General features: G+C 44.8%; 1 protein-coding gene across 1 annotated transcript in view; it reads right to left on the bottom strand.

Annotated features, from left to right (window-relative positions):
• Positions 1-20,441, bottom strand: part of CACNA1E (calcium voltage-gated channel subunit alpha1 E) — a 1,379,194-nt gene that overhangs the window by 610,991 nt on the left and 747,762 nt on the right. Inside the window, exons 9-11 of the mRNA XM_069233198.1 lie at positions 2,155-2,208; positions 1,228-1,317; positions 300-509 (exon numbers count right to left, since the gene is read on the bottom strand). Of these exons, the coding sequence (XP_069089299.1) occupies positions 300-509; positions 1,228-1,317; positions 2,155-2,208 (354 nt within the window). The remainder of the gene's footprint in view (positions 1-299; positions 510-1,227; positions 1,318-2,154; positions 2,209-20,441) is intronic.

A 20,441-nucleotide genomic window follows, 5' to 3' on the forward strand; every position in this document is an offset into this window, starting at 1 on the left:
AAGAGTGTCCTATTAGGGAAGCAACGGTGAAGCACCCCACATTCAACAATAGTGATATTTAGAGGGAAGTAATAAAATAGGCTCCACCATTTAAGCAGTGAAAAGAATTGAGGGATTACTGGCAGAATTACTTGGGAGTTCTGCAAAACATAAATCATTTGTTGCTAATTTGTTTAATGTCATGCTGACATAGACAGACACCAGTTAGGAATGCTTCTTCTCACTTACAAAGTCTACACGTTGTCAGGCCACAAACCACACAAGAAGGAAAAAATAACAAAATGTGGAGAAGCACTTACAAAGACAGCTGGAGAGCAGCAACGACTGGTTGTGATGTACAATGGCCACACAGCCCGTGTTGAGGGCCACCACACAGAGGACCAGCCAGTAGAACACTTGAGATTTGACCATGTGGCGGACGGAAATGCGTAGTAGCCGCTCTTTGTGTCTGAAGTAGGAGGCTCCATCCACTTTGGCACTCTTGATGCTGGCACGAGCTAGAGGCGTGCCTAAATGGAACAGAGAGATGACAGGGACAAAAATGACTCACGGAAAAACCTGTCCACATGAATGGGCGCTGGCTGCCAGCTAAACGTCACTCGTCAGAGATTACGACTCAGCAAATTTAACACAATCCTCTCTGAATTAAGTCTGGAATGTGCACCCTGAACCAAGTGAAGGAGCACCGCCCAGGATTTTGGTAGTATGCAGGTTTGTGCCCCACTGGGGTACAGTGCATTTGTGCTCACACTTTGGGAGAGGTCATCTGAAGTAAGGAAATATTTCCTGTCTCTTTTCAGAGAAAGAGGTCCTTACAGTGGAAAGATGTACTCCATTCTCATCTGCAAAGCACTTTACCACTTCGTCGGAGGTAGTAACTGCTGAATAAACTGACAATACACCTGCACTTTCTTTTCAAGAAGTGTGCCTCGCAAGAGGGAGATATGTTTAAGGGCTCTATTGGCCTCCATTGTTTATCAGTACCATGCGGGGTTTGTGTGCGTCAGGTAAATGCATGTGCAAATGCAAGTGGGCAAACAATTTGCAATGGCATTTACCCTCCATTTGCAGTTCATCTGCACTTACTATTCCTGTGCTAACATAAATTGGTTCCACTTGTAAATTCTTCTCTGTAAAGCAGAGTAGGCCGGTGGGAGCTTGGGCTTTGTTGTCACCTCAGGTGAAGAATGTGTGGGACTGAAGACTACAAGCTGAATCTATACTCACCAACAGAGGAGATATCTGCACAGTGATCATCACTGGAATCTCTGTTCACTACTTCTGGCCTGCTTCTTTTTATTGTTGCACGTCTGAGCACTAAAGGGACATATGTAAACATAATGCAGTTACGAAGAAAGGCCAAAAAGCAAAGGGCAGACAGAGAGGTGCACCTCGCGTATGGGGCATTTAGAAAAGTAGCTAAAAGTAAAGTGGCAGAAAGAAAGCAAGGTGCTATTGAGGGGACGGTGACATTGGACATGGGGGAGAATTAGGAAGTTAGACATCAACTAAAGGGCAGTTACAGTGTCAGCCACACGCTACCAGCAGTTACACAACAAAACACTAGGAAAGGAGCAGTTACAGAGGAAGAGAAAAGACAAGGGGTTCTGGAACAACTAAACACTAGACTTTGGGCGGTGGCAGAGGTAGGATGTGGTGACAGAGTCAGATAGCACGCACAGAAAAGCTAACAAGTTTATCTACAGTCACGATGCAGTTGGATGACGAGTTGCATGCAAAAGAGTAGTCACAAAGTTGGAGATCTGACAAGCAGCAGTTATATAACTGGGAAGCAAGTACAGCCAAGGTACAGTTAGAGTGCTATTCACAAGCAAAGGGGAAATAAGAGAAGTGGACACCAGCCATGCCGCAGTTACATAGATAGGGAGCAGTCCTATTGCAGACCTGAGACAAGAAAAGACTACAGAATTAGGGACAGTCAATGTATTGTTAGAGAAGAAGGCAGTGCCAATCTAAAGGAAGGGTTACAAAAGAGGACCAGGGACAAATATATAAAGCAGTGATAAAGATAATGTGCGATTTAGAGAGTGAATGGTTTGGAAAATCCCCGCCTCGTCTAAGATTATTATGATGAAAATAAAGCATAAGTACAGAGTAGGCTGGGTCTCTCATATGCTATTGTCTATATCTTACCTTCCAAGGCTGAAGTACCTGCGTTCTTATTTTCTTCTGCCAGCATCACTTCCTCTGCAAGAAAGGACATTTTGGAAATGCAGTGAAACCGCAGCTTAGTCTCAGAATTGCAATAAGTCCCTATTTGCAGTGGCTACTCAACCAGTACTGAAAATTAAGATATCTAATTTGGTTAGTTTGTCTGCTAGTTGTTACAGGGTGAACATCCAGAAAGTTGGTTGTCAGAACTGAGGATGGAAGAACCTTCCAGGTGAATATTTGTATAACCTTTCTACCACAATTTATAATTAGGACTCTACAACCTCGTGAATCTTCTTTAAACTTGTGTAGACTTCACTCCACACATCGACCTATGTCTTAGATGAGACATGAAATGCAAATACCTTGGTGCATCTTGAGATTCATCTTGCTTTTCCAAAGGCCATGTCACATGATTTGTTAATGCAAGATCCTTGGATATTAATACCTAGAGATCCCTCTTTTCTTTAGTGATCTTTAAGATTGCACTTCCAGTCTAAGGCCCATATTTAGACTTTTTTAGCGCCGCATTTGCGCCGCTTTTTGACGCAAAAGTGGCGCAAACGTACAAAATACAATTGTATTTTGTAAGTTTGCACCGCTTTTGCGTAAAAAAATTATGCAAATGCAGCGCTAGAAAAGTATAAATATGGGCCTAAATGCTCATTAGGATTTCCGTGCTAAATGTGTATGGCCTTCCATTTGCTGTAACTGGTCAAATTAAGATAACAAAACCTTTTTGTCCTTACCTGTTTCTTTTTTTTACCTCTGAGCGATCATCTGAAAATAGGCAGATGGTCTGCGACATTATTAATGGCTGTGATGAAAAGCACCAAGCTCAAGACGTATTCTCATCAGACATGCCAGTATCAGCTTTTCCTCAGAATGGACTCCATTTGTTAGCATTCTTCTATGCCTTCGGTTGACCCCTTCCTAACAACATTTCCCAATTTGGCTCTTACCCCAATGATGTTCAACCTGTTTACATTTCTTGTGCACAGAGTGGGTGTTGTGGTTTGAAACTGGACTACATGGATTTAGTCAATTGCTGACCTATCATCTGACATCCTGCTGACAACCTCTAAAACGTGATGGATCTGACCTCCAACTACACCAAATTACACGTACACTGCATCAAAAGCCACCTCTGCTTCAAGGCCCACATCACTAAGGAAACATTGATTGCCTGTCTCTAGCGCATACTTCTCTGTATTAACAAAGCCGGCTTCCTAGAGCATAACTTCACAATTATTGTTAAGACCCTCGTCCTGTCACACCTAGTTGATGACAACACCGTACGTTGTGGCATTCCAGACATCTACCTCATACTACTAAAGAGACTCTTCCCTGCAGCAGTAAGTCTCTTCAAAGACTGAGACTGTATGAGCAGATCACCCCCAAAACAAATAACTACATTGGTTCCTCCTTGCTGTAGTCAGGATCTGCTGTGTTAAATTGAAGGTAGTTACCTTCAGCACACCATCCCCCTAGTAAACAAAGATCAAGATTGGTAATGATGAATGCAGTACATGCAGCCACCACATTACCAGGCTTGGACAAAAGAAATGCAACGAGGAAAAATACCAGACAAGTTGCTTGGAGCTCTATCCCAACAAAGGTCCAACAAAAATCTTCACTCCACTTCAGAAAGAAGCTGAAGATCTTTGTGTTCAAGGGGTATCTCGTCCAAAAGAACTACTTTGATTACTTACCCACATGTACTCTAATGAAAAGGCTATCCCATTACAAACAAGTCTTACTTGCCATTACTCTGCACTGCACCTATTGTATAGCTCTCTGTTATTTTACAGGTAGATTTACACTCTATCCATACAGCCATACATATGCATATACATTGCACAGTCTAGATAGAAATCTCCTCTTTAAGATAGTCACATCATTGGAAGCACAAATACATGTAACAAAAAGTTGTGTGCCTATCCTTTAGTTATCAGATTCGGAGATGTAATAAGACCGTTTAAGTAATCTGATCTGTGGAGCCCTTTTTCTTTCATAGACAGATGCAGTTGGAGGCAGAGGACTGGAAAGCATATAGGGTTGTTTAATTGACATTACAGTGCCACTGCCCAAAGGAAGGACTTCCATCTCAAAGTCTCTTTGTCTTTTAAAAATATGGTATATGATAATCAGGTTCTACAAAACGATAACAGCTGATGTTGGCAAACATTACTTGACAAATTTCAATAGTTCAGAGAAGGAAGCTGTGGGTGGATCAAGATGTTTCTGACCGCACCATTTACAGAATCTCATTTGCCAACAGCTATATAGACTCCTCTTCATCTTTCAATTGTCATCAACTGTAATATTGAGCAACATATGAGACAGGTAATGTCCTCATGCTTTCAGGTGATACACACGCATGTCCAGCATTACACCCCTCATTGGCAATTCAAGAACATCAAGTACTTCATGTTCTGAGGTGCAAAGATATCCACCTGTAAACAGTCCCAGTTAAAAGGTGTTGTTACTACATCCAAATGAAGTCTCGAGTCACAAAAATATGACCTATGATGGAGGAGGATATCCAGTGGGAGGTTGCTTGCCACTGCAAAATTAACAACATGAACATGGATGCCCCAAATAGTTTGCACTTGTAGAAAATAATTGTTTAGCTGTACGTATTGAAGAAGTTTACTTACCCACGTGTTGACACGCTGTAGAGCAGTGTATCAACAAAGGAACTTGTCTGCCTCCTTGATTAACTGTCCCAGTCTAATTGAATACCTCGAGGTTCAACAAATCGATTTGTTGTTGTCCTTCAGTTTACACAGACAACTCACATTTAGGCCCGTATTTATACCTTTTGTACGCCGAACTGCACTAACACAGTTCAGTGTCAAAAAGTTTACCGCCGGCTAGCGCCATACCAATACGATGGCCAGAGCCATACCAAGACGACGGCCGGGCGTCATATTTATGGTATGACGCTAGCCAGCGGTAAGGCCTGGCTAGCGTCACAGAAAAGGATGCTAGCCGGGAGGGGGAGGCTTAGGGGGAACAAGGGGTTTAGCATCAGAGGATGACACTAGTACAGGCAGAGACCAAAAAAATGCCTCTGCCTTTGCTAGCGTAATTTTTTTATGTTAAAACCCCATGGGCATGACTCTTGTCTCAGTTAAGACAGTAGTCAGGCCCCCATAGGGCATATTGCCATGCAGGGGGGCCCAAGTTAGCCCCCCCATTGCACTTAAAAAAAAAATACTCACCTCTACCTACCTGGGATGAGGTCCCCCCATCCTTAGGTGTCTTCCTGGTGTGGGTGTGGGTGGGTGAGGGTGTCCCCGGGGCCAGGGAAGGGCACTTGTTGGCTCTTTCCGTGGTCTCTGGCAATGGAAATAGGCCCACAGGTCCCCTAATGCCTGCCCTGACCCAGGCGTTAAATAATGGCACTAAACAAGCTTAGCGCCATTATTTAGGCCCGCCTCCCTCCTGTGCGTGACTTTTGCACAGGAGGATAAATAAGGCACCTGGGCCTTAGAGTCATTGTTTGCCTGGGAATGCCTACTTTGCATCTCATTGACACAAGGTAGTTTTCCGCAGGCAAAAAATGACTTTAACTTAAATATTTTGGCGCTAGACATGTCTAGCGCCAAAGTATAAATATGAAGGTAAGTTTGTGCCAGATTTGCGTAAAACAAATGATGCAAATTTGGTGCAGAGTATAAATATGTCCCTCAGTTGCTCAGGAAGTATCCCCATACTGTCAGAGACATACACCGTTCCCTGAACCTGATACTCTGGAGACTAAGGGCCTCATTATGACCCTGGCGGGCGGCGGAGGCCGCCTGCCAGGATCCCGCCCTCCAAATTACCGTGCCGCGGTCAAAAGACCGCGGCGGGTATTACGAGTTTTCCCCTGGGCTGGCGGGCGGTTCCAGTAAAACCGCCAGCCAAGGGGAAAACGACCTTCCCACGAGGATGCCGGCTCGTAATCGAGCCGGCGGAGTGGGAAGGTGCGACGGGTGCATTTGCACCCGTCGCGTATTTCACTGTCTGCCAAGCAGACAGTGAAATACTTTTCGGGGCCCTCTTACGGGGGCCCCTGCCGTGCCCATGCCATTGGCATGGGCACGGCAGGGGCCCCCAGGGGCCCCGCGACCCCCCCCTACCGCCATCCTGTTCATGGCGGCTTTCCCGCCATGAACTGGATGGCGGTAGGGGGGGTCAGAATCCTCATGGCTGCGGAGCGCGCTCCGCAGCCATGGAGGATTCCAAAGAGCAGCGGAAAGTCAGCGGGAGACCGCTGACTTTCCGCTTCTGACCGCGGCTGAACCGCCGCGGTCAGAATGCTCATTGGAGCACCGCCAGCCTGTCGGCGGTGCTCCCGTGGTCGGTGGCCCTGGCGGCCACCGGCCGCCAGGGTCAGAATGACCCTCTAAGTCCTGGCCCTTTAACAACCTGCCATCCTGCACCTCCATTATGTTACATTCACATTGCATCGACTTACTTTTACAGAACATTTTACATTGCATATTCATTTAGAACGCATGCATTTACTTTGTAAAAATGAGTTGTAAACATGGGTCTCTGAAAATCATTTATCTTAGTTATGTTACAAATAAACAATCTGTTGTTTCTTTTAGAAAAACAAAATAAAAATATGAACTTAAGTATAGCAATAACCAAAATTAGAGTTTTACTATGTAAAACAAAAACAACACATTTATTTACAATGCTTTTTCTACAACGCAGATAGGTACAACACATTTTAATATAACAGAAAATAGCTTTACAACACATACTGCTACAACCCATATGCGGCTGAGGTACCCGTTAAACACAGGATGCCTTGAGAAGTTTGAGCCTTAGAACTAAACTCTCTGACCACACATTAGTATGTGGTATAAATTAGAGAAAGATTGATTCCTTGTGTGTGGTAGATGTTCTAAACATGAGGAAATTCCTTTATCAGGGGAGTATCAATCATCATTCTACTCAAATGTTAACAGGTATCTCGCCAATCAACTTTTCACAATCATAGACCTTGGAGCCAAAGTTCTTAAGGCAGACCATTCTTTGTCAAACAATATTTTCACAGCATTCTGTATCTGGAAGCAGAGTTCCAAAAGCATTTGGTCTCATTCTAGCATTAGCCACCTGAATTACAGGGAGGCCTCCGAACACTGGCTTACATTTAAAAAGAAGGAGGAAGAAGCAAGCTTCTCCCATATGTCTACAAAAAGATGTATGAAAGCTTCTGAAAAAGGGAGAAAGGTTACAGTATCCCAAGCCATCTTGTATAATATACCAATATATTCTGAACATGCTCATTTGGGGTAGTTGGTAGCACCAAATACAATGCCATAGACAATAGCGTAGCATCTATCCAATGCCTCAAACACTTCCTGCACCTAATTAGACATGCAACACCTCAAACACTGTCTGTGCCTCATCAAAACCTGGATGTCAAGTACATAACTGGAGCCCAATTGAAACAAGAAAAATGTCCTGTTATTTACCAAGACCAAGAAGCAAGAAATATCACAAACCTGGCTCCATGACATGAATCAAATAACACAATTACAGCCTGGTACCAGCTACCTCTTCAAACTAAAGTAAAATTGTTTCTTGCAGAAAACGACTTCAGAACTGCTATTCAACACCTCATACTCTTCCATATGGATTGTGGTAATGCCCTTCTCCTTTGGTTCTCAGACTCCTTAGTCCCCCTTAAGGTCATCTTAAATGCCACAGCATGTCTCATTCTGGGCCAGAAGAAATGTCATCAGATCACCCCCTTCATGATACAACTCTATTTGCTCCCTTTGTTGGCCAGCACCATCTTCAAAACCAGCTACATTACTTACAAAGCCTCATTCTCAGCAACCCCCCTTACTTTGCAGACAAGTTCACCCATCTAGGGGGAGACACAGTACATGTGCAGCCAGACACCATCAGACTAGAAGCTAGGAAGTTTAAAAAAGAAAACAAAAGCAGTAGGCCTTTTTCATCTGTGCACCCATAACCAGGAGCAATATTCCGGTATCCCTAAGAACTGTCCAAAAGATGGTCCAGTTTATGAAAGAGTTGAAGACAGACCTCTTTAAAAGAAAACTACATCACAAAGCACTAACAATCCAATAACCAGTTATCTTGTGTATCACTCGTTTACTGTAGGCTTTCATTTGAAGATGTGCAGTGCTCTTTTGCTTTTTTGGCTAGGTTTATGTTAAACAAATATAACAGCCATACATATTTAAATAAAATGTAACCATAAGATAGCATCATTGAATTATCCCTGACAACACAGACTGGGCTCCCGGTGCCACTCATCATTACTTGTGACAAAGTTTCAGTCAGTGTCTCTCAGAACATCATTTGTAAGTATGGGTGGTGTTGTGGAACTGCCGGAAGTCCACAGAATCACCACCGCTGGTCTGCACTGTGTGGGGCTAAAGAACCCAACTGCCCCAACATTTGAGTCATCATTGAAAGTACTCTACTTTGAATGTATCGAAATGCACTGGCAACAAAGTTAGTTCCCTCTCCCCAATGGACATCAAACTTACAGCCAGACTGAGGGCCTGATGTAGGGAAAGTGTTGCTGCACCCAGTATCTAAGATATGGCACACCATTGCGGTTGTTCCAGAAACTATTGTCAAAACTGTTGATGCTAGTTTGGAGCTTTGCAGGACGCTAATCCTGCAAAGCCCATTAAAAACAATGGTGGCCGTCCTTTTAACGCCTGCTCAGAGCTGAATAAATGATGCAATGAAATGTCTTAGATTTATTTGTGCCATTTTTTGGCCCCCCCTATCGGGGGAATGCCTCCTTTCCATAGATTATGCCTGCGCAGGCATAACGTAGCACAAAGGGTTACAAAGTGGCACAATGCATGCTTTGTAACTCTGGAGGGGCGATTTTGGCCTCGTTGGGCCACATTAGCGTAAATAAAATGACGCTAATGTGGTGGAAGGAGGCACTAAGGGCTCTTAAATCAGTCCATGAGTGTTGTTTAATAAATAACATTAGTATTGCTGCCAGGTTATCTTCACAGTCCCTCTACTTAGATTTTATCTGCTTCTTCCACACTAGTACCTTTGTTTGGAAGATGAGTATTATTTTCCTGACCTTGACCGTGTTTTACGTCTTTTTACTGCACTGGTTCTGCCAAAGTACTCCAAAGAAGTCATGGTCTCCCAAGTGGCAGAAATTAGCCTGCTACCTAAACTCTAGAACTTTCTGGGGTAAATCTGATTAGCCTTTAATTTAATTTTCCTCTGGATTTGGGCCTCCAAGATGATTCCATGGAAAGAATGCCATTTCTGGTTGCCATGCTGAACAAAAAAGCAGGAAAAATCAGCAGTCACCAGTGTGAGTGGTTGACGTTTTCTTATTGCACTGTCTGCTAGTGGTGCTGGCACAGTTTTCAGGGTGGAGTTGCTGCCATCAATGTTACAGGACCCAAGTCTAACAGTTATGGTGAAAAACCTCAGCATCACACAGAGAACCAGTTTAGCAAATGATCCATGCCAATTCAACATGAAAGAGGTATGGGTGTGGTCTGCAGCCAGTGGTGCATTTTGGAGCACACTGTCACAAATATGTTAATAAAGCATGTTGTAGCAGTGCATGGTCATTTGTAGACAGCATATTTCACATTGAAATAGCCACTAAATTTGTAGAGGCAAATACTGATGAAACAACGTGTGGAAATCGGGTTTCAGTGAACAATTATCATTTGCACATAACACCCTACAGCCTTTCCTTTCACATTACCTGTACAACAGCAAGATTGTCACACAGTTGCTTTACAAAATCCTCTCATTTTGTGGTTAGAGAATGAAAAGAAAACATACATTTCCATGTTAAGTGAATAAGCAGAAGTAGGACAATTGACCGCTGTCTTTGAAAACACAGACAAGTGACAAAATAAAGACAAAATGTAAAAGCATCATTATTGCTCATTCACCTTCTGCACTCCAACTTATTTTTTTCTAGGGGTGTGTCAGCATTCCATTCCTTGCACCCTCCCTCACTCCACCCTTACTTAGAGCGCCAATGCTTGCTGGAATTCTTAAAACTCAAAGGCTTATTGGTCTTCCTGTTAAATTTTAACTTGTATGGACACCAAAAGCAGTGGGCATTGTGTAATTTTTGTACTGTGTATTGTCATGCCCAGTCGTTTTTTTTTTTTTTTTTTTTTTTTTACACCTGGGGAACTATTGGCCCCAGTCGGCTCTGTGATCATAATCTGCCTCAAAGATATTTCAGAGAAAGAAACTTCAGAGAGATGAAACAGTGCAAAACTGTCATTTACACAAATTGGTGCACACATTTCAGTTTTGCACTGCTCAGCGAAGACAAACATTGGTGAAAAATTACACTTCATCAGTGTGGCCCACCACCTATAAACAGCAGCTATCCTTTATGGGGCATATTTATGAGCCCCTTGCGCCCACGTTGAGTTACTATTTGTGATGCAACAGCAGCGCAAACACTGAAATTATATCTATGAGGCCACACAAAACCACTTTGCTTGGCTTTGAAGGGCCTCATAGCTATGGCGCAAGGCAAGATAGCGCAAATCTTGTCAACCTGGGAATGCGCTATAACCTTACACCTCCCCAGGGGGGCACAACAAGGAGAAATATCTAAGATCCTCCAAGGTGTCCCTTCCTGCACAAAAACAATCCTGTCTACAATGCAGACACCCTTACACTGTGGTGCAAGGGTGTCTGCTTTCGCACTAGGCTGCCAAAATGGCACCTAGCGGAGTGGGACAGGGCAGGAATGCGCTGTATGCCATAGTAAGGGTGCATTCCTGCCCTTTCCCTTTGACGCAGGACAGTGCAGCAAGATGACTTGCTGCAATCCCCTGCATCAAAAGCCCCTAAACATGGGCCTAAGTGACCATCTTTTGGTTGTTTTCAGAGAAAAGTTCTCAGACTCCCTAGCCCTACCACCAAAGCACTGCTCAGCATTGAACAACTGGTGCTAAGTCAGTACGAGCAGCCTTCACATATGAAGTTATTCAAGAAAATTATCCGATGGTCTGTACAAAGACAGGCCTCGGGATGGGGTCTGCTTTGAGAATGAAGAGACTGCATAATAGTTAAAGTCCGTTGCGTCTGGCTTAATAATATGATCTTAGGTCTATATTTAACAGCCATGACTAATGAGGAACGGTAGTGGAGGGAGGTGTCTGACAAAAGGATATACCAGCAGCCAACTAAGAAATATTCTGTCTGAAACAAATTATTTTTGGAATGTGTATAGACATTTAGGGCCGTGGAGGCCGGCTGAAGCACCGCCAACAGGCTGGCGGTGCTTCAGTTAGTATTCCGACCGCGGCTTTGAAGCCGCAGTCGCCTAGCCGGGTCCGGCGGTTTTCTGCCGGATTTCCCCCAGCTGGGGGAATCCTCCAAGGCGGCGCTGCTTGCAGCGCCGCCATGGGGAATCCGACCCCCTTCCCGCCAGCCTGTTTCTGGCGGTTTTCACCGCCAGAAACAGGATGGCGGGAACTGGTGTCGTGGGGCCCCTGGGGGCCCCTGCACTGCCCATGCCACTGGCATGGGCAGTGCAGGGGCCCCCTAACAGCAGACACCCGTCGCACCCCTGCAACTCCGCCGGCTCCATTTGGAGCCGGCTTCCTCGTTGCAGGGCCTTTCCCGCTGGGCCGGCGGGCGCTCTTTTGGCGGTCGCCCGCTGGCACAGCGGGAAAGCCAGAATGGCATCCGCGGTCTTCTGACCGCGGAGCGGCCATTTGGCGGTTCCCGTTTGGCTGGCGGCGCCCGCCGCCAGCCAAACTTGGAATGAGGCCCTTAGTGTTCTTAAATACCAGCTGCAGGTGTGTGAATATTCCTGCAAGAAGTACATTGTGTCATTCCAATCGGCCACCCCATGAAATGATTAAAAAACTATTTCACTAGGTGAGTCAAGTGTCTCTTCATGCACTATAAACACATAGGGTGGCAAAGACAGAAACAATAAGCACTTTGCACCCCTATGTGATCAAAATGTGATAAGAATTTAAGACAACTTTATCTCCACAGACATGTAATAGTTTTTAGAGCGGCCGATAAGTAAACTCTAAGGGGCAGAATTAAGTAAAGTGCACCTAGTGCAACACCACTTTCCTTGCGCCCCTTAGCACCCCCTACTGCCACCATGTGTGTGCCTTATTTAAAATACGGCGCACCATGAAGCATGGTAGGGGGGACATTTTGGCACTACTCCTGGAGAGTACATAGGGGCCCAATATAAACAATAGAAGCCCACTTTTAATGCCTGCTCTTAGCAGGCGTTAAAAGTGGCCTAAAAAAATGGCGCAAGAAAATCTCTTAGATTCCCTTGTGCCATTTTATGGACCCCCTAACGGGGGAATGCCATCCTTGCATACATTATGCCTGGCGCAGGCATAATGTGGTGCAAGGGTTTACAAAGTGGCGCAATGCATGCATTGCACAACTCTGTAAACATGGTGGGGGAAAATGCCACTTTAGCGCCACCTTAGCGTGAAAGAAGTGATGCTATGACGGTGCTAAGGTGGCGCTAGGAGCTCTTAAATCTGTCCCAAAATATCTGTTGTCTATTGTTTTTAACCATGTTAGATATCCCTAGTTAATAACTAGAGGAGGCTTGCTTTAACATTTATAAATAAATGTTGCAGCATGAGCAAAGATCTGAAAAAAACACAAGGGACTTGTGGAAAAACCCTTGTCTGTCAGACCAGTAACAGATATTGCCAGATTCCATCTGTACAATAACAAAACATTCACACATTCCACATCCCCAAAGAAAGACCTTTTTACTTTTAGTGTGTTCCGTAGTGTTGTTTCCAGCTGCCCAGTAAGAGTTACTGCCAAGTTAAACATGGCCAGCAAGAAATATTGCCTGGTTTAAGAGCCATTTGGCAAAGCTTGCCATACTAGTTAGGTTTCTGATTTAAGCATAATGAGGCTTTGTGCCTTTAAATTCCAATGCCATCTATATGTGTTCTAGAGTGTTGAAGTGTTGTGACTCTGTTGGGTTCTCTTGAGAGTCAGTTACCTGCTGGCTGGAGAGGGATCTCCAACTGCAGTTACCCTCACATTGAATAAACAATATCAGTGTCCTGTATGGCATCGTGATTCATTCTTATCACAAGATACCACCTTAGAACTACTCCTGCCTGGGGAAGCTAACCCTACTCAGGAGAAGGGTGAGATTTAGGTCTAAAGAGTGAATCCTGTGGAGAGGAGACATCTAACTGCGTGACTGCCTTTCTATATAAGCAAGGGTAGGGATGAAATAGGCAGGACAAGAGAGAGAAGGGAGAAAGGAATGCCATAAATTCACATTAAATACATGGAAGAACACGCTGAGAGAAGCAGAAAAGTAGCAAAGTAACTGAAGCATCCTGAGCTATGGTCTTATGATTCACACACTGATTTTCACTCCACGAATAAATAAACAACTTAGTGGACAGAAACAATAAGTACCACAACCAGTTCTTCAAACAAATTGGAACTGATACAGTATACTTGATTTGATAAACAATGGTATAAAGTACAAGTTATTTACCTTTGGTAACAAAATATCTGGTAGAGACATAGGGCCTGATTACAACTTTGGAGGAGGTGTTAATCCGTCCCAAAAGTGACGGTAAAGTGACGGAGATACCACCAGCCATATTACGAGTCCATTATATCCTATGGAACTCGTAATACGGCTGGTGGTTTATCCGTCACATTTGGAACAGATTAACACTTCCTCCAAAGTTGTAATCAGGCCCATATTCTAGTTGCAGATTCCTTACCTTAGAATTTTCCCACAGGCGTCAGACTGGATATGGAGATTTTTCTTCGAGCAATACCCTTGCGCGTCAGTAGGTGGCGTTGGTCGACTCCGCAGGCGTCGTAGGCATTGTGGTCGCCGTGAGGACATCAGGAGTAGTACATAGACACCGCCCTTGCGCAGTGACGTCAGTTTCTTTTAACAACTTTCCACGCCAGAGTGCAGAGCCGCTAAGAACACTGAGATTGGTGCGCCAGAGCTAAGGACCTGAAAGGGGGGAATCCCTGTCCCTAGAAATCAGTTCGCAAGCGGGGAGGATGGGTGGGCAGTAAGGAATATGCAACTAGAATATGTCTCTACCAGATATTTTGTTACCGCAGGTAAGTAACTTGTACATCTGATAGAGACTTCTAGTTGCAGATTCCTTACCTTAGAATAGATACCCAAAGCAATGCCATCCTCAGTGGTGGGCTGCGAACTAACATCATACTAGAAAGTCCTGCAGGACCAAACAACCAAAGTAGCCGTCCCGACGGACCTGACTGTCCAGGCAGTAATGCTTAGCAAGCATGTGCAGGGATGCCCACATAGCTGACTGACAAATATCCAGGACAGGAACTCCGCGTACTAACGCAGTGGATGCAGCAGTGGCTCTGGTAGAATGAGCTTGCAAGCCGCCAGGAGGTTGCTTTTTTGCCAAAGCGTAGCACATTTTGATGCAAAGAAGCACCCATCTAGAGATGGTACGCTTCTGCAACGCCTTCCCTTTCTTCGCACCCACATAGCCAACAAAGAGTTGAACGTCCACCCGGAAGTCGTTAGTACGATTAAGATAGAATGCCAATGCTCTTTTTGGGTCCAGGCGGTGGAGTCTCTCCTCCTCATGGGAAGGATGTGGGGGTGCGTGCAAGGTAGGCAAAGTGATGGACTGTCCTACATGAAATGGTGTAACCACCTTAGGAAGGAAGGAAGCTCTAGTGAGTAACACCACTTTGTCAGGGTGCACAGACAAGTATGGAGGCTTTTAAGAAAGGGCCTGAAGCTCAATCACTCTGCGAGCAGAGGTGATAGTGATGAGAAAAACAGTTTTGAATGTGAGGAGCTGCAAGGGACAATTATGCATTGGCTCAAAGGGGGTACACATCAAGTAAGTAAGTACAAGATTAAGATCCCACTGAGGCATGATGAAGGGAGTGGGAGGAAAAAAGTGGGTGAGCCCCTTCAAGAACCTACTCACAAGAGGAGATTTAAAGAGTGAGGGCTGATCAGGAAGCCTAAGAAAGGCAGAAATGGCAGACAAATACCCTTTAAGGGTGCCCAAAGCAGAGCCCTGATGGGATAAAGAAAGAATGAACAGAAGAACCTCTGAAAGAGGGGCAGAAAGGGGATCAATAGATTTGTTGGTGCACCATGCCACAAATTTATTCCAACGACAGGCGTATACAGTTTTAGTCAATGGACACCTGGCTGCCAAGATAACATTGCAGACTTCGGGTGGAAGGGCAAATGCCGTCAACTGTTGCTGCTCAATCTCCACGCATGAAGGCGGAAGTTGGGCAGGTTCCAGTGGAGGACCGTCCCTGTTGCTGCGACAGCAGATCCGCCCGAAGAGGCAGTCTGAGTGGAGGATCGATGGACATGCTCAATAGCTCTGGATACCACACGCTTTGAGCCCAGTCCGGAGCCACCAAGATGACTTGGGCCAGGTCATTCTTGATTTCTTGAGAGCTCTGGGCAGAAGAGGGATAGGTGGGAAGGCGTAAAGGAGGCCAGAGTTCCACTCGAGATTAAAAAAGTCTCTGAGCGAGTGCCACCTTGGACACTCCAACGTGCAAAATAGCTGACATTGCGCGTTCTCTGCGGAGGCGAACAGATCTAACCAAGGCTCTCCCAACTTGAGAAAGAGACCTTGCGCCACCTCCGGATGGAGACACCATTCGTGATCGACAGTGTGTCAGTGGCTGAGTTTGTCGGCTCTGGCGTTGAGAGAGCCCGGCAGATGTTGAACCATCAGGGTAATGTCCTCATGTTCCAGCCATGTCCAAAGGTGTAGTGCCTCCTGACAAAGGGTCCAGACCCTACCCCGCCTTGTTTGTTGGAGTACCACATGGCGGTAGTGTTGCCGTGAACACCTGCACTACTTTCCCTTTGAGAGAGCGAAGGAATGCTTTCAACACAAGTCTGATCGCTCAGAGCTCCAGCATATTTATGTGTAGTCCCAACTCCGCCGGAGACCAGAGGCCTCTGATCCCCACCTCTCCCATATGGCCACCCCAACCCAGAAGCAACACATCTGTCACTATAGAGAGATCTGGTTGGGGAAGGGAGAGGGATCTGCCATTGACCCAATTGGGATTCGAAAGCCACCCATGCAGGTCTTTCGCCGTCCCCTCCGAGATCTGGACCATGTCGGAGAGATTCCCCTGATGCTGCGCCCACTAGAACTTCAAGTCCCACTGCAGAGCCCGCATATGCCACCGGGTGTCAACACCAGAGCAGTATGAGCTCTATTGGCGACAAAAATGCAAAAACCCAGCACTCTCAAAACAAAGTAATTTATGCATTGTGCTGATATGTTGTGGTTTAACCTTTTGCATTGCAGAGTTCAGTCCTGAAAACTTATTTTTAATATGCTTACAAATGCTGTTCCTTTGCAATGTATTACTGCAGGTTTTCAGAGTGTGTTAGGGTGTGGCCCCTTTCCAGGGCCTTCCAGAGACATTCCCTGCAACATGCCTGGGCGTGGTTCTGGGCTGGGCCAAGACTCTATAAAAGAGAGCCAGCCCAACTCCCAGTGCTCACTATTCAGAGGTCCAGGTGCAGAACAGCAGCTTCTTCCTGAGCTCCTGTCCCAGCGGCCTATTTGGATCTTCCAGTCTTCTGCCCTTCATCCTTCATTGGTGATCATTGTTCCAGGCGGTAAGACGGTGGTTGGACTGTCCTGACACCATTATTGAGAATTTTCATATTCTTGATTTAATTCTTAAATGAGTAACAGATTACTTGCGCGCTACCATTTCTTGACATTTATATGGTAGTTTACAAATAGGCAAGACGCGCGATTTGTTTCATAAATGTTTGACTTTGTTATTCATTGCGTGCTACCATTTCTTGACATTGGCATGGTGGCTTAAGAATCTGCAAGAAGCGTGATTCGTTTTATGGTGTTTAAACATTGTTGTCCATTGCGCGCTACTATTTCTTGACATTTACATGATGTTTTACGAATTGGTAAGAGGCGCAACTCGTTTCATGAGGATTTAACTTTGTTGTTCATTGCGCGCTACCATTTCTTGACATTTACATGGTGGCTTAAGAATCGGCAAAAGAAGCGCGATTAGTTTCATTGTACTTTGATCTTGTTATTTATTGTGAGCTGTTATTTCTTGACATTTACATCGTGTTTTACGAATCGGCAAGATGCATGATTCGATTAATGATGATCTGACTTTGATATTCATTGCGTGCTACCATTTCTTGGTATTTTACATGGTAACACTCGAATCGGCAAGACGCACGATTCTCTCCTCAAGTTTATTTCATGTTGTTTATTGTATGCCACTATTCTAAGATATTTATTATGTAATATTCGAGTTGACAAGTTATGTGATTTGTTTCCTGAATCCATATTGTGTTATTCATGGTGCACAATCCTTTTATGGTGTTTACTATATATATATATATATATATATATATATATATATATATATATATATATACATATCTGCAATATGCGCAATTTGTGTTGAAACATTTTAAGAGTACACAGAAGGCCAGAGTTTCTAGATGCAATATTGTATGGTCCTAGTATACATTCTCAAAACAGGATTTATATGACTGGTTTAAAATTTAGTCAGAATGGTTTTCTGATTCTCATGTAAAAGAAAGTACTTGAATGAGAAAGTTTTCATTTAATTCATCTTGATTCCCCTACAGGTATCCGGCCATCTTAAAACTTAGTAATTTTATACTTAACTCTTAGATTGTTCATGTTTTCAGAGTGACTAGGCTTATAATCATAGTCTAGTATTGATTTCAGGAGATATAATTTTCATATTGTGTGTTCTAACCTTTTTCTTACTACAGGTCTCCTTCCCAGCTGTTCCCTTCCTAATCCCCTCTACCCCTCTTGAACTCTCTCAGTGTCTGTGATTTATCTATCAGAGTCTTGGAGCTGTTCAGTGGTGGACGTGTTGGGAACGTGCACAGACCCCGAGGATCTGGTGACTCTGACACCGGGCATGTGCTACTAGCAGGATGCAGGAGGCCAAGAGGCCAGGCAGCCTCAGAGTCTGTCTCACCGAAACCCAAGACCAAGGCTGAAAGATCGGAATCATAGCCTGAATGTCTTGAACTCGCTTTTCGGGAGGATAAGCCCGAAACTGCCTCGGTGGCCGGGGCCGAAACCGCCGGCGCGGAACCCGAAGGCCCCTCAGCCAAGCCCCTTGGCTCAAAGGCGCCGTATCGGGTTCTGCACACCCAAAGATGAGGCGCATGGCCTCGTAGAACTCTTTGAGTTGGGTGGGGGTCGCTCTGGCTCCAGGAAACTCGGGGAACCACGGAGTCGACCCAGACGTATGCTCCAAGGACGGAGACCTAGTGCGTGGACGGTCGGCCCACATCACGTCGGCCGAGCGACAGGGTGAAGTCGGAGACTGATGGGACTTCTTCGACTTCTTCTTCTTCTTACCTTGACCCGAGGACTTTGAAGAAGATGAGTCGTGATGGCTCTGCGACCGATCTCAAGACCTTCCTCTTGAGCGAGATCGGGACCTACGTGGAGTTGAGTGCCGTCCCGCCATCAGCTTTAGGGACCGCTCCCTCAAAGCCTTCTGATGCATTGGCCGACTCTTGGAGCACGACTTCGGGTCGTGGTCGCGCTCCAGGCACCACAGGCAAACACGATGAGGATCCATCACTGACATCATGCGGTGGCAGTCCTCGCACGGCTTGAACCCGGTCTTCGGGGACATCCTCAACACATCAAGTGTCTCACCAAAAAAGTTCGACAAAACGGTCAAATTCGGCCAAAAAGTAGCCGAGGGTTGCTCTCTCTCGGATCAGCGCGTGGCACAGAAAGAAAAGAACTGACGTCACTGCACGAGGGCAGCGTCTATGTACTACTCCCGACATCATCACGGCGACCACGATGCCTACGGAGTCGACTGACGCCACCTACTGACGCGCAAAGGTATTGCTCGAAGAAAAATCTCCGGATCCAGTCTGACGCCTGGGGGAAAATTCTAAGGTAAGGAATCTGCAACTAGAAGTCTCTATCAGATTGACCAACCTCATCCATGACAACAACTCAATTCTGTGTTGTTAAATGCAGATAGTTTTTTGTGTACAGTTTCCAAACAACTGTTGTGGGTAATGTGAAAACATAAAACCCACTATCCATTCTGAACACTAAACTTAATGTAGTACAGTAAATGAAAGGCACTAGAGACAAATCTGTTGAATGTGAGGGGCATGCAGGAATTGTAATTTCCACTTTCAGCACAAGACAGATCACTTTTAACAGCCCTACCCTCTTTATTGTAAATTGTGATGACTTTGAAACCTTCCTTTATACTATAATGCAGCACCTTATCCCTGAGGGAAGAATTCACTTCCAATCCTCAATCATATGTACTCTGAAGAATCAGCTTCATGTGAAACATATTTCAGTTTTCACCCCTGCCCACGTAAAGCATTCCTATCATTCACAGCATTAACAGTGGCAATAAACAATATCCTAAACCCAACAATACCTTTCTGCCATGATAGCTAGACTATCAACGCTTACTTACTTGCCCAGAGAAAGGGCTTTCAACTTCTAACATTTTACTTATCCTGACAATTGTGTTTGGTCAAAGGTCGTGAAATAAAATGAATGCACCACCTTCGCTTTGGGGCTTTCCATTACTTTCTTTTTTATGGAAAACAACTTTAAGGCCATCGTAGCACAATGTTTTCAGAACTGTACAGAAACACTCCAAGCTGGGTTTGGATCCTCTAATGGAAAGTCAAATTGTTATGAACTCATCATGTCCTTTTTCTATGAAATCTCAAGGGAGGAGGTCCTCAAAAACTCATGTTTGTCCCATTCCCTTCTTCAGGCTGAAATCAGTCTATTATTTGCAGATTCTCCCACTACAGCTTCTCGAGCCAATATTCAAATATTGCTTGTTGCTGGAATTTTGAAGTGTGTGTTTGGTTATTTTTCCAATCAGCCTATTGAACTTTCAGTTTTTTGGAGAGGAAGCTTCATTGGATAGTGACCACAGATGTATGACTTTCTTGTTAGTTGGTCCTATTGGGACAGTGTCTCATATGTCTCATTTTTCTCTGAGGTAAGATCACTGTTACTAGTAATATATTAAGAGATGGGAGAGTGGAAAAATTTGGAACCCTGCACTTTGTCTTTGACATGTCCAGTGGTGTTCAGAGACCTTGTTATCAATGTGAACAGTGCACACTTATCTCATGTTGCAACAGATGAAGTGCCCTGATGAGGGCATTTCATAAACCAGATAGAGCATTGGGG

Source organism: Pleurodeles waltl, chromosome 4_2 (genome assembly GCF_031143425.1).
Source record: "Pleurodeles waltl isolate 20211129_DDA chromosome 4_2, aPleWal1.hap1.20221129, whole genome shotgun sequence".
NCBI lineage: Eukaryota > Metazoa > Chordata > Amphibia > Caudata > Salamandridae > Pleurodeles > Pleurodeles waltl.